General features: G+C 38.3%; 1 protein-coding gene across 1 annotated transcript in view; it reads left to right on the forward strand.

Annotated features, from left to right (window-relative positions):
• Positions 1 to 14,863, forward strand: part of BRWD3 (bromodomain and WD repeat domain containing 3) — a 126,336-nt gene extending 111,473 nt beyond the window's left edge. The window contains exon 41 of the mRNA XM_041000007.1: positions 7,949 to 14,863. Within this exon, the coding sequence (XP_040855941.1) occupies positions 7,949 to 8,703 (755 nt within the window). The 3' untranslated portion in view covers positions 8,704 to 14,863. The remainder of the gene's footprint in view (positions 1 to 7,948) is intronic.
• The last annotated feature ends 510 nt before the right edge of the window (positions 14,864 to 15,373 follow it).

Raw genomic sequence — 15,373 nt, forward strand, 5'->3', positions numbered from 1 at the left:
TAAGAGTAGGAAAAACGGTATATCCTTATGGGTGAAGGAAATTTTGATGGTGCCAAATTTGATTTTGACAAGGTTTCATATCCACAGCTAGCAGGAAGCCACCAGCAAGTTTCTGATAACTATTTTGAAACATATTTTAGTTTTTTTTTTTTTTTAATTTATCTGAAAGAGGGAAAGAGACACAGAAAGAACTCTTCCTTCAGCTGATAACATTCCCCTATATGGTTGCAACAGTTGGAATTTGGCCACACTGAAGTCAAGAGCCAAGGCGGAAGCTCAAATGCTTGAGTTATCACCCTCTGCTTCCTGGGTACATTAGCAGGAAGCTGGATCAGAAATGGAGTTATTGGAACTGAAACCAGCACTCGGTTATAGATATGGGTTTCCCAAATGGAAATCCACTGTGACACAGCACTGGCCTCATATATTTCAGTCTTTTAAAATAAACAGGCAGAGAAAACTAAATGAAGAATTTTTTCCTTCAAGCACTTAAGAACTAGATTGTTAAACAGTTAGGAATTATCATAGAATAAACCATATTTGTGAGAAAGGAAGACGTTTCCTAAATCACCCTTAAATAGATCTCATATTTTTGTAGTTATTCCAGTTTGGAGAGGGAAAACGGACTGTCCTAGAATGGAATGGAACAATCTGGGCTGTTGAAAGAGTGCTTGCATTCAGTCCCCAGTGTCTGCAACTTTCCCATGTTTTTATAGTTCAGATAGTCTCTTCCCCTGACATGTCCAGAAACTATGTTCAGCACTTTTAAAGCATGCACTGATTTAGTTTATTGTCATGTACATCTAGCGTGGACCAAGATGTGAGTTACAATACATAGTTGGAGGCTGTTTTTCATGCTTTCTGCTTATACTTAGTCCAATATTACAGACCTTGCACATGCTCAGAGAAATTTCTTGTATTAGAGTACCAACTTTATTTTGTATCCATTTTTAATGAAATATTAATCACTGTATTCATTTTACATTAACATCAAATTACTTTAAAATAGACTTTTCAGAGATGAGCATTTGGCTTAGCAATAAGCCATTAATGCTTGCTCCTAATGTAGGAGTGTCTAGGTTCAGTTCCAGTTCTCGTTCTTATGCTGAAACAAACTCTCCTTTCTCATCTCAAGGAAATGTACTTTTGATTTGGCGATTCTGTATCTCAGGTTAATAATCTATCATATAGAGGAAGCAACATTTTTTATATTACAAAGATCAATGAACGCAGGTTTGAAAAGGTGCTATACTATTTCTAGTTTTGCTTGCTAGCTGTGCATCCCTGGATAAGTTGAGAACACACAACTGACTACATGAATACAATGTCTACTAGTTGTAAAGCTCCGTGACTGTGCTTTTTCACATCTCTTATATCTCCGTGCACTCCGGGGCAGTGTATTTGCCAGAATCAGGTTTAGTGATTCAGTTTGTGGATTGGTGACGCCAACTTCCTACTGAAGTGGACCCTGGAAGGCAGTGCTGATGGCTAAAGTTGTTGGGTGCCTACCAACTCTGGGGGACTCCTTGACTGATTTCTAGGCTTCTGGTTTTGTCGTGACCCCGTGTCTGTCTCCCTTTCCCCCCATTATGGGCTGTTGGGGAGTGAACTACCATATTAGGGAGTATATTTTCTTTCATTCCCTCTCACCCTCCTTCCATTCCTGCTTCTCTTCCTCCTATTTCTCTCTTCCTCCTTTTCTTCCTTACCTCTCCTTCTCCCTTTCAATAGATACATATATATGTTTAAAAATACACTTCCCAGATAGGAATTATATATTGCTTATATTGATTATCTGAGGACTGTTGAAATACACCCAATGAAACAGTGAGCACCATTAATTTGCTCACCTTTTGTCATCAATACTGTTGCTCATTGCATGCTAGTGTCAGCGCTTTCTTTGCCCTTCCCTTTATTGCCAAATTTTTATAAATAAGAGTGCCTGTGATTCCTCTGTTTTCTTTTTATCCATGTATTTCTTTGCACCTCGCAGTCTGGCTTTTGCCACCTTCCTTCTCCAAGAGCTCTTTCCCCCTGAAAGTCACCTGTAGTCTTCTACGGTCAACCAGTGTGCTTAGTGCATGTGTCCTTGAACTCTTATTGTAGGAATATCACTGCCTCCTGTAGGGATCTTGGCTTCTGCACCGATTCTTCTATTATTTCTGTTTCTCATATGTTTTGGCTTCTATTTTTCCTCCTGAGGCCTTATCATTTGCAGGTTTTCCCTCTGTTTTTATTTCTCATTTTTTCTACTATAAATAATATAATGACCATATCATTCATCCTGAGGTTGATTCTCCAGGTGCGTATTCCATGCCCAAGCATCTGTTATTCTACCAGTCTAATTTCCAATTGCTTCCTAAAAATTCCCTTGGGTGCTTATCATCTTTGCATCGCAAGCTGGCTTGTTTTTTTCTGTGCTGCTTTAGTTAATGACATCATCATCTTCCTAGTCATTCAGCTGAATGGCTTGCGGTTTTCCTTTGACTCTTGATTTTCCTCATATCCAGTCAGTCATCAAGTTGTGTGAATTCTGAAACGCTCTTACACCACATAACTTTTAAAAAAACAGATTCATTTCATTTTTATTAGAAAGTTAGATATACAGAGAGAAGGAGAGACAGAGAGGAAGATGTTCCGTCTGTTGATTCACTCCCCAAGTGGCCGCAATTGCTGGAGCTGAGCCAGTCCAAAGCCAGGAGCCAGGAGTCTCTTCTGAGTCCTCCATGCAGGTACAGGGTCCCAAGGCTTTGGCCTGTCCTTGACTGCTTTCCCAGGCCACAAGCAGGGAGCTGGACGGGAAGCGGGGCTGCCGGGATTAGAACTGCTGCCCAGATGGGGTCCTGGTGTGTGCAAGGCGAGGACTTTAGCTGCTAGGCTATTGTGCTGATCCCAGCTTTCTAAAGGTTTTTTGTTTGTTTGTTTGTTACAGATTTTATTTTTTTTCATTTTATTATTATTATCATTTTATGATGCAGTTCCATATCCCCTTATCCCCTCCCCTATTCCCTCTCCCCCACCTAGTTCCTTTATATCATTACTAACATAGTTCTTTATACACATTCATATGTCCATCATTGCAGCCATGGACAATGGCAGAGAGTTCAGAATCCTATTGTCAAGATATAATATAAACAGTTTCATTGTAAGTCCATCTTTGGAAGCAGAAATGCATGCTATGCTATATCCTCACATCTGGATGTTAGTCTCCATTTCACAGCTACTGTACATCCCCTTAAATGAAAAGTCATGATACAAAATCAACAATAGAAAGAAAAATAGAAATTTACAATGCCATGAAGTTAAATGACATGTTACTAGATATGACAATCTCCATGACACAGCTACTATACATCCCCTTAAATGTAGAGCCACAAAACAAAATCAACATCAGGGAGAAAAAAGAAATTAACAACACCAAGAAGTTAAATAACATGCTATTAAATGACTAATGTGTAGCTGAAGAAATGAAAATCAAGAACCTTCTTCAAGAAAATGATGCCACTGCATGATCTATGAGTCATTGAATGATTTAATCAGAAGAAAGTGTTTTGAAGAGATGAAACCAACAGAAAACATTAAATCCATGTGATAGAGGTTCTGCTGATCTTTGTTGAAGTGTGTCTCCTCCGGACAATAACTGGATGGGTTTTGTTTTTTAATCCAGTCTACTAATCCAAGACGTTTGCTTGAGCTTAAGCCATTTACTTTCAGAGTTAAATATACATGGGTGGTTCTTTGGTCCTGTCATTTTAGGAATGGGTTGTTCATTGGTTTAGTCTTCTGTTGTCATTTTACTGGGATGTTCTTCCCGTTTGCCTTTGGTTTTGGTAGGTGCTATTCCTCTTCTCTGTCAAGAGAACATCTTAAAGTATCATTTGTAGGGCAGATTTGAAAGAGGCAAATTCTTTTAACTTTTCTTTACTGTGGAAGAATTTTTTTCATTTTCAAAGAAAGCTTTGCCGGATATGTTATCCTAGGCCGAAAGCCGGATATGTTATCCTAGGCCGAAAATTTTTTTCTTTTAGAATCTGGAATATGTCACTCCATTCTCTTCTTGCCTGTAGAGTTTCCTGTGAGAGATCTCCTGTGAGTTTAATTGGCATTTCCTTTATATGTCAATTGATTTTTTTCCTTCCCATGCACATTTAAGGATCTTTTCCTTATGTTCAATTGAAGAGAGCTTGATGATCATGTGTCTTGGTGAAGATCACTTTTGATCAAGCCTGTTGGGAGGTCTGTGCCACTCCTGGATCTTGTTTCCCAATTCTTTCTCCAGATTAGTTGAATTTCCCTTATTATTTCATGAAATATATTTGTAAGACCAGTTTCTCTTTCTGCACCTTCTGGGACTTCCATAACTCTTATATTAGACTTCTTAATAGTGTCTTTCAATTCTTGAATACTTTTTTTGGCCTGATCCAGCTCTGCTTCCAGCTTTCTGTTTGCTTCTCCCTGGTGACAGGAAATATCTTCCAGTTCTGAGATTCTTTCTTCTGCTCGCTGCATTCTATTTTGGAGACTCTCCACTGTCATTTTAATTTGCTCTACTGTGTTCTTAATTTCTGATATATTAGCCTTGATTTGCTTTATTGCTGCCATTTCTTATGTAAAATATTCCTCACATTCTTTGAACTCTTGTACGTGCTTCTCATTTTTGATCAGAAGCTTTAAAATGAGTTTTATGAATTCTGTGTGCCCCATTTTCTAGATTTCTTCCTCAGTTAACTCTGATGTTGGCAAAGGGTTTTGCTGCTTTGTAGGGGAGTTTTCAGTAATACTCATTGTGCCTTTGTCTCTTCTTTTGCTCTTGATCATTGCACTTCTTGTTAGCAGAGTCTTCTTGGGGCAGGTTTCTAAGCTGTGTCACCTCAGGTCTACAATGTGATTTTACTTATTGCAGTTGGTACACAACTTTTTGCTTGTAGCCTATTATGCCAGAACCTCCAGCAAGTTCCAGGTCTGGGTTCGTATGTCAGATATCCACCGTGGTCTCCACAGCCCCAGCTCTTGGCTCACCACTCTCTACCTTCTGTGATACCGTGCTGAGGCTGCACTGTTGTCTCTGCAACCTTTTTCCCACTTCCGGTTGTAGCAGGTCCCAGGAGTTGAGAGACACCAGGTGTCCTATCTAGTTAGGTTGGTGGTGGTGTTGATCTTCCCGGAACCTGTTGGACGTTATCTCTGGGTGCCACACAGACCTATTTTGACTTGTACGATGCCACAGTCGGTATTGTTTTTCTGCGGGACCAGTGCGATCCACGGAACTCAGTGAGTTCTCGCGAGCTCAGTACTTGTGCAGTTCACTGCTGTCCCCTGCAGTCCCAAAGCTATTGCCACAGTGCACAAAACGGTGCCTGAGGTACCACCACTATGTTCTTGATCTGCCAGCCGGCAGATCCGAGGGCTACCCAGACCTGCCCCGGATGGAACCCGTAGCATGACACATCGATGCAGTTCACTTAGTCAGAAATGAGTTCACTCCCAGTTTAGCACATGCTCAGTCCTTTCCCTTGCCCTTTCCTCTTTACGCAAAATGGCGCCCAATTTAGCTCTAGGGTGCTGACTGGCCTATGAAATCCACCCTGTTCTCTTACTTCCCATCTAGAATCTGCTGCTCTGTCTCTGCTCCTGATCAAATCAAAGGAACCAGCAGGAAGGACAATTCTTTGTCTGGGTTCACTTCCCAAGCTCCCAGTGAAAGTCCCTTCCCACCTGGTTGCTGGTGGAGTTCCAGCTACTGGTGGAGTTCAGATTGCCGTTAGCTGAATGCCGCTGGAGTATCAGTCACTGCAACACCAGACCGTTGTGTCTGCTGCTTTCCTGTGTCTGTCAGTCTCCAGGTACCCCTCTGCTGTTGTTCTGTTCTCTCCTATTTCCTGGAATGTGTCCTCTCTGCTTCATGCTGATTAAATGTTTTTCTCTCCGTTTAAACGCGTCCTTACTCTATTCCGCCATCTTGATTCTCCCCCAGCTTTCTAAAGTTTAGCTGCTATCACCTTGAGCTCTAGCCTAGTGTATTATGCAGTTCCGGATGCCACAGTAAGAGACCACAGACTGGACAGCTTAAAGAACAGGCGTTGATTTCCTCACAGTTACAGATACTCCAGGTGCCATAACCGTTAGCATGTAAGGGGTTTTCCTCCTGGCACATGGCCGCTTTCTGCTTGTGATCTTTTTTCTGTGAGAAGAGAGTCTGAATTGTAGCTCTGTATCTGTGACCTCACTTTGCCCCTTGTAAACCTTCGGATTGGATAGTCCTTCTCAATGATCTTTGCTAGTTTTTCTTTAAGAGTTAGAGCATCCCAGGTCTCAGGCCTCAGGCACTTTTCTTTGTTTACTTGCTCCTCCAGTGGACTCTCCCAGTTCTCAAGATCCTAAATATCATCTCTTTGCTGAAGTTTTACAAAATGATGTCTCTAGTTCCGTGCTCTGAAATCCAGACTAACGTATCTACTTGCTGTTTTAAAGATTCATTTTTATCTAGAAGGCAGATTTTACAGAGAGAAGGAGAGACACAGAGAGGGAGAGATCTTCCATCCCCTGGTTCATTCCCTAAATGACCACAGTGGCCAGAGATGAGCTGATCTGAAGCCAGGAGGCTGGAGCTGCTTCTGAGTCTCCTCCCTGGGTGCAGCAGCCCCAGGACCTGAGCCATCCTTCATTGATTTCTCAGGTCATAAGCAGAGAGATAAGCAGGGAGATGTTGACCCTCCAGGCTGAAGGTTAAGCTACTATGCCACTGTGCTGCCCCCAGATTGTTTCCTATTTAAATTCTATATTTCCTTGGGACATTTAAAACTAGAATCTTCTTTCAAGCCTCTTTCCAGATTCTTCATTAAGTTTTTCTAACAGCAAATTATCCCTTCCATTCACACCATTGCTCAAGCCATGATTTCTAGGCGTCTACTTTGATTCTGTTCTTAATAGTCTGTTCTTTGCTTAATATCTGATCTATCAACGAATCCTGTTAGCTAAAGTGCAAGTTTGTTCTTCATGGTTCTTATAGAAGGAAATGTTCCAAATCAAATTAATTATCATGACCTCTGCTGGTACATCCATTATTATGTCATACATAACCTACTGCAAAGGATTCCCAACTGGTCCCTGCTTTCAGTCTTGTCTTCTCCACAGTCTGTTGTTTATAGACCAACCATAGTGCCATGGTACTATTTTTAAGATGTATACCATAGGGCTGGTGTGGTGGGAGGTACAGCTGTCACCCATGATGCCAGAATCACACATGGGAGCCAGTTTTTGTTCTGGCTGCTCCAGCTCTGATCTACTTCTCTAATAATGGCCTGGGAAAAGTGGCAGAAGATGGCTCAAGTGTTTGGACCCCTGCCCTTCATCTGGAGGAAGCAGGTAAAACTCCTGGCTTCAGTGTGGCCCCTGCTGACTGCTGTGGCCATCAGAGGAGCGGCTGGAAGAGCTCTGTGTCTCTCCCTCTCTCTGTGGCTCTGCCTTTGAACATGAGTCTTTCCAAAAATGTATATCCTAGCAGATCCTTTCTTTTTCTAGCTTCAAGCACTCCCCCTGGAGGTCATCTGCAGTATTGCCTCTTTTCCTGGGTTTCAGTCTAGTTACAGTATCACCTGTTTATTCTACAGTGTTCTTTCCTTAGATCTCACTTCATTCAGTTCTTCTTTAAATACTACCTCTACACAGGAGTCCTCATGTCTAAGATACACCCCACAACACATATGTGCACACGTACACACTCACTTGCTTTTTCTAGCATGCATCATCATAAAGTGAATTTTCTCTCTGTTCCTTACCTGTGCAAAAGCAAAGGCTTTGTCTCACTTAACTTCTTGCTCTGATACTGTCCCGTGCATTTAGCCCACCTGTAGACATTATAAAGTTTTTGATACTTGATTTTGCATCTGAATTGAACCATTTATTGATGTCAGAGTTTAATGTTTGCAATTCCTTCGTTTTGCTTTAGATCATTCTCTTGATGGACCCCTTATCAATGGTGATGGCAGAGAGCCCCGGACAGGAATGAAGAGGAAGCTACTCAGTGCATCAGAAGAAGATGAAAGCGCGGGAGGAGAAGAGAAAGAGAAGAAAGAAACAAAAGAAAAATCCCACTTGTCCTCCTCCGAGAGTGGAGAGTTGGGATCCAGTTTAAGTTCTGAAAGTACTTGTGGTTCTGATTCTGACTCCGAATCAACTTCCAGAACAGATCAAGATTATGTAGATGGAGACCATGACTATAGCAAATTCATACAAACTAGACCTAAAAGAAAACTCAGAAAGCAACATGCCAATGGAAAAAGAAACTGGAAGACGAGAGGCACGGGAGGAAGAGGCAGATGGGGCAGATGGGGCAGGTGGAGTAGGGGAGGCAGAGGGAGAGGAGGCAGAGGCCGGGGGGGTCGAGGAAGAGGTGGAGCTGGCACTAGGGGCAGAGGGCGAGGGAGGAGAGGACGAGGTGCTTCTAGAGGAGCCACCAGAGCCAAGCGAGCCCGGGTTGCCGATGATGAGTTTGATACAATGTTTTCAGGACGTTTCAGTAGACTGCCTCGGATTAAAACGAGAAACCAGGGCAGGAGAACTGTTTTATATAATGATGATTCTGATAATGACAATTTTGTGTCCACTGAGGATCCTCTGAATCTTGGTACATCCAGATCAGGCAGAGTGCGTAAAATGACAGAAAAAGCCAGGGTTAGCCATCTCATGGGATGGAATTATTAACAGTTAATAAATTTAGAATAATTTAAAAAAAAAATTCAATGGCCTTCTACTGCAGGGAATCTACCAGGAAATCTACAAAGCAAGTTGTCTGGGGACTTCTGCTTCCTTTCACATTGGTGCTTTTCCATTATGCCAGTATATGTTTGTTTCAAGACTTTTAATCTCCACACTTCATTTATTAAAACAAGCCTTACTCATTAGGCCTTAAATTAAAGGAAATTCTTCCCACATAGACATAGCTGCACATACGTGTGCACACTCACTCACTCACTCTCTCTGTCTCTCCCTCTCTCTCTCTTTCTCTCTCTCTTTCACACACACACACACACACATACACACACACTACAGATTTACTACATTAAAGGAGCATTCAGCTTCTCAAGAGTAGCATGATGTTTTTATCTCAATGGAATATCCCTCTCTTTGCTTTTGTATCACAGAAGTATAGCACCTTCTTACAGAGTTTTATATAGTTTGTTTTTGCCATTTTGATTCCTATACCCAGTAATAATAACTTTTGCACAATACACCAATCCTAAAGGCAGCTATTAAATGTTTACAGTTTATATATTGTAAGAACGATCTGGATTATTTTACTCTTCCCAGGCCAAACTTTCGTGAATTGTACTGAACTGAAGTATATATTTATACTACAGTTTTTTTGGGGGTGGGGGGATCTTGATACGCTTTTCATTGATTTGCTTAATTCACGTTAAAGGTGAGAAAGGGTTGGTGCCTTGTAAATATGTAGCAAATCTTTGTGGTGTGTCCTGATGTGTGCATTAACTTTATTAAAAAAACAAAAAAGAATACTTGAGGTATCAATCTAGACAAGGTGCCAAATGCAAAAGTTTCTTGCATCCATTTTCTTTTTCCTGTTATATTTTATTGCATTAGTAGAACTTGTGTAGCTTAAAGAATAACTTAAACATTTGAAAACTTCTCATCCACAAAGAATAACTTTTTGAATAGTAGCTCAGCTACCTCTGTTAACTACAACTACTGGAAATGTTAAGGAAAATAGATACTGTTATTCATGAATAAGGAGAAATAGAACAAGCTTGATAGGAATGAATGAACATTCCTAAATTATAAGCTGAGAGGTTGTTAATAATTGTATTGGCTCTTAAACAAATAGTTGTAATTAGCAAACTTCGTAAAGTATTCTCTGGTCTACCTTAGGCTTTCTTAGAACATACTTATGTAAGTCGACTTGGGGTGTGGCTCAAGTGTCTCCTCTACCACACGCTATTTAACTGCTGCGAGTTACTGGTTTTCATTTGAATCTTAGAAATTAGTGAAGCACCTAGTTTGAGTTGGAATGCTTTGGCTAGCTAATATTTCGAATCAAGTTTGATAGGTTTCGTTCTTACCATTCCAGAGGGTTCTTCTAGGCTTTCAGAAAAGAACCTCATTGCACTGCACACTGATATTTTCAATCATTTTACAGATTTAAAAAAAAAATCCTTTAAAACTCTTAAGGTCTTGTTTACAGCAGTAGAGTACACATGGTTTCATAAGTGAATTTGAGTTCCAAGATCAATTTTACTCCTCAAGATGGAGGCTGCAGATTTGCTAACTTGTTAAACTTGGAAATGTGTTGAGCTGAGAGGGATAATATTGATCTCTGTTTTTATGACAGCAGATTTGTTGCCCTTAGATCAGATTTGTGTGGTCCAACAGACTTCTCGTATCTGTAATTATCCCAGGATATTTCTTAATCTGTTTGTTTCATGCTTTCAGTCATTTCATGCATCTGAAAATCCTTAAGTGCAGAGGAAGGAGTGCACACATAACTTTGCTTTTTCAGTAGGGTTGGGGGTGGAACTTATTCTTGGACTAACATCTTTAAGCAGTTTTCACTTGCAGTAGAAATGATGTTTGGGCTTTAAGAAAGTATTGTTGTGAATTGTTGCTGGCACTAACTTCTGTTCCTGGACAGTAGACCAAGCTGATTTTTTTTTTTATAGCCTTTATTTTTTCCACTAAACCAAAATCACTATTTCTACTTATCACTCAGTTGCCACTTTTAATCATGCTATCAATTTCAAATGTTCCTGTTTGTTAAGTCTCGATTTGATTTTTTGTTAAAATACTCTGTTTCAGTTTCTCATCTCTTGGGCATTGCAACTAAATTGTGCCTGTGTTGTCCTGAAATCAATAACACTTCGACCTACCCCAATCAAAGTAATACAGTTACTTAAATACCTGGATATTCCCAAATGTGTATCGTGTATATCATTTTAGTTTGAAAAAAATTTTTTTTGACATTCTTCTATGAAGAGCTGACCTCTTGAATTGTAGAAGAATTGCCATTTGTGTGATTTTACCTATCTGGAGCTTTATTTATAATTTATTTTGAAAAATAAAAATGCCACATTTATTCCCCAAATGTCAAGATTTTCTAGGTTTAGATCATTAGAATAATAAGGCTAAAGACATTTTTAAGCATATTTTATATGTAGCAAAATACTGTGAAAATACTAGTGAACAGCATTTTGCTGTAATGTTAATTTCAGTTATTAGGATTTAAAGAGATAGTGACCCAGGGTATAATAGATTAGCATAGTTATCATTTATTATTGAACAAACAGATTATTTTCTGTTTGCATGCAAATTATTTTAATAAGTGTACAAATAAAAGTTTGGGAGATAGTATTTTTTACTTTCGTGTCTCAACTTTTCCCCCAATTTACTTTTTTTTAATAGCATTACCTCCTGTGAATGTGTCATAATTTGTATCACATTGAATACTTAATTGTTTTAATTTTTAGAGACCCTTTAGATCTAAATAAGATCTAGGTTCAGCCATAGCAAAGCAAGTAGGAAATGAGCTAAGAATTTTGGATATTTAAATCATAAAGGAAAGGTTAAGAAAAACCACTGTTATATTTAATGAGAGCATACACATGTATCAGCCTAGTCTTCTTCTAGATACGAATAGTCAGTGATCTGTAATATTTCTCAACAATGCTAGTAAGGCTTAAATTCGCAGCTTTAAGATCTTAGCATGTGTGTATATTTATACAAACTGAACTGTGTGTTTCCATGGCTTGCTATGTGTATCTCATCCAGCGATAGGATGGTCTCCAAAACATTCATGATCCTAATAACTAAATTTCCTTTTTGTCTGTGTCTGTGTGTGTGTGTGTGTGTGTGTGTGCGCGCGTGCTATGTGTATCTATGTTTTCCAACATGGCATACCTTCTCTCGTTTTAAAAAGAATATTTTATGTGGAGGACACTGTACCAGTTCTTTGCCTCTGAACAGCCCTTAGCTTATGTATTTACTGCTTAATGCTTTTCATTATGCCTGTTAGAGGACTGATCTAGGTTTTGTCATGTCCTTGTTCCCCTGCATTCTTTTAATTTGCTTCTCCTTTCTTTGTTTATTTTTTTCCCTTCCTCAACAATCAGGCTTGTGCTAGAATCCTGCCCAGCACTTTGTTCTGCCCAGAGGCAAGGAAACTGAAATTCATAAATCCCATTCTGCATAACTTTGTGCTCAGATATCTAACTCACCCTTCCAATATTTTGAAGTAAATTGGAATGACTTATCTTTAGTTGTTTTTGTTTTATTCCCATAGATTCTCATCACACAGTGATAAGGTGATTGAAAGAGAAAGATATGAATGGCACTTCTTTCTAATAAAACTTTTTGAGCATTTTCCAAAAATTTGTGTGCCTGTGGTCATGAGAAATACCTTATGGCATCATGTCTAATTTTCATGATACTTTGCAATTCAGTCTTTAAGCAATCACAGTAATTTTTTTGAGTTCTGAAGTGAGTAGCTCTGGATGAAGGGAATGAGCTTTTGACATTTGAAGCTAACTGTTTAAAATTTAACTCTGTCCACCACATTTTTGAGGTAGATGAGGCTTTATAAAGATTTTCTTGAAACTTAGAATATTATAAGGTCACTTTTAGAGTTTGTTTTAAAAAACTAGTGTAAAAATGTATGTGTGTGTGTATGTGTGTGTGTGTATGTGTGTTGAATTTTCTATTTTGTTTTGGTTTTTGCTTCTAGTAAAGCTTCTTTACCCAGTTTTGATTCAGTTCCAATATAAACGTGACTTGTTGATGGTGCTGTATTTTGTTGGCTAGCACTCAGGTTTCTTGATATTTATTTCTTACATAGCCTTATCCTTGATTCTTTCCCTTTTCATCTTGTCCTGCCTTGATCCTCTCCTCTCATTCTGCGATGAAGTCAGCACCTAACTCCTAACTTAGCACGCTTCCACAAGACTAGTCATTTCTGATTTTTTGATGGCATAAGTACAGTAGAAAGGCCTGGAAGTTGAGTTAAGGTGTTTTTTTTTTTAATATGTATGCCCATTTGTTACTCTTAGACCTATCTTCATTAAATCTAGAATATGAGACTTTGACATATAAAAGCATGATAAGTATTTTCTAAAAAAAAACAAAAAAACACAAAAAAGCTATTGAAACATTGAAATCGCCATTGGTAATTGACTTATGAAATTACATACAAAGATATTTAGAAACCCAGATGGGAAATGTGTTTATTCATGTGTCACCGGAGCCACCTTAGGCAGTACTACAAATGTTAATTCTTCAGCAGTACTGTGGTGATGGCAATCAGTAATTTATTTCTTTGTCCTGTAACTTACCATCCTTGTCTTTTGTAATACCTTATACAGTATTAACAAAACTGTACCTTATGTTTGTTCTTAGTATCCATAAATTTTAAGATGGAAAATCATTCAGTTAATAGTTGATGTGATGTTGTATATGGGCAAAATACCCGTCAAACTAAAATTCAGTAAAAAGAAAAAAAGAGGTAAACTAAACTTGCTTGGCTTATAAGATATGTTTTATTTTGCAGTTGTCAGTCATTATAAGCGATTATCTTTAAAGACAAAAAACTGGACTAATTTGTTGCCATTCTTTATGGGATGTTTACAATAAAATTCCAAGTTGTTTGGAATCAGTTGCACTCTTACTGCTTTATGCCTTAGCTCAAATGACCAGAGTGAAATTAACAACAAGAGAAAAGAGTCTGGAGTTAACCTTTCTGTTGTCCAGCTTTAGTTATTGTGACTTTTGGATCTTCCCTGGTTTGTCTGTCACAGGATATTGTGTTACAATTGTTTTTTAATCTGAAAAACTGGCTTGCTTCTTCCTATCAAAGAAAAGAATGTTTTGATTTATCTTTTGCCTTACTCGTTGCAAATATTCTTTGGTCACTTTGGGGTAATGATATGGTATTACCTGATAAATGTGTTTTATAAACAACCTACAAAAACGAAGTCAACACTTTGTTTTGCTTTTCCAAATGAACAGAGTTCTAATGTATTTGTGGCTTGTATTGCAACAGCTGAGCTATGAATCCTTTACATTTTTTGTTTGTAGCCAAATTGCCTACAAAGCTTAACCATGGTGCTTTAATTCAATGTAAGCATAGGTGGAAGAGAAGTGAAGGAAGGTGAATTTTGAGCCAGGACCTTGAATGCCTTAATAGGAACATTCATCCTTGGTCTAAACCTGTAAAATTACCCAGAACTTTTCTCCTGATAGCAAGACTTCTACTAGGTTCAGGATAAGTAAGTTTGCTAAAGACTGAACTGGATTTTTAAGACGTATGCTATCTATTTTGTATATTAAAAATCAAATAGTAAGGCATTGAGAAAAATGCCACCTTTATCATCTGACACTGTCTCCATTAAATATGAAAGTAGCCCAGGTTTTTGGAGTTTAAGAGTGAAGTAGAGATAAGCTGTTTAGTATTTTTATTTGCTTAACTGGTTACAGATAGACCCCTTTAAAATTGTAAAAGTATTACCTTAAAAATTCTTTGTTGATAGACTCCTGATGGTTTTTAACTGCAAAATTTCATAAATAGGAAAAGAATTTTTAAAAACATCATAACAGTATCCAGAAGATCTGTATTTTTTCAAGAAAAAACTGATCTTTTCCCTCTAAATTATGTACTGATAATTTAAAGCTACTTTCCAAAAATGCACAAAATAAACTGAAACCAAATATATGAGTTGACTTTTAATGGGATTTTTGATGGCATGGTTAACCCCATGTAATTATAGTTCTGATCTCAGTTGTTCTATATAAATAAATATTTAAGGGATTTAAAAAATTCTGCACTATGCTGGTAGACCAAATATATAACCTTAAATAAAGTAAAGACTTTATGTTGTCAATTTTTTTCCCAAAGTTTTGGGGGAATCGTTTCTTTTCTCTCTGACTTCAGTAGAGTTTTCTTTGCTAGGTGTTGTAGTTGCCTTAATAAAGTTACTTCTTACTTGAAAAATCAAAATACCTAATAGATGACTTTAACAAAATTATTATTAACCTTTAATTTGATCATCAGAGACTTTAGCATTCATTTATACATTTTTGGTCTTTAAATTTAAAACGTAGAATTGTGAACGTCTAGGGTACCATGTGATGCTTCAATACACATACACATATACATGTAAATATATCTAGATACTCAACTATTGAATAGTTCTTTTTGGTAAGATATTTGAACTTTCAATCCTAAGGGTTCCCCCCCCCCCCCCCGCAGCAATATACAGTACATTATCCATAGTTACCTACTTTCAAATACTAGAATGTACTACCCTTATCCGAACTTAATAGCTGTTAACCAGCTTTTCCCAAACCTCCCTTCCCCCTCCCGCCCCCTGCCCAG

Source organism: Ochotona curzoniae, unplaced genomic scaffold, assembly GCF_017591425.1.
Source record: "Ochotona curzoniae isolate NIBS_2020 unplaced genomic scaffold, NIBS_Ocur_1.0 scaffold_1852, whole genome shotgun sequence".
In the NCBI taxonomy this organism is placed as follows: Eukaryota; Metazoa; Chordata; class Mammalia; order Lagomorpha; family Ochotonidae; genus Ochotona; species Ochotona curzoniae.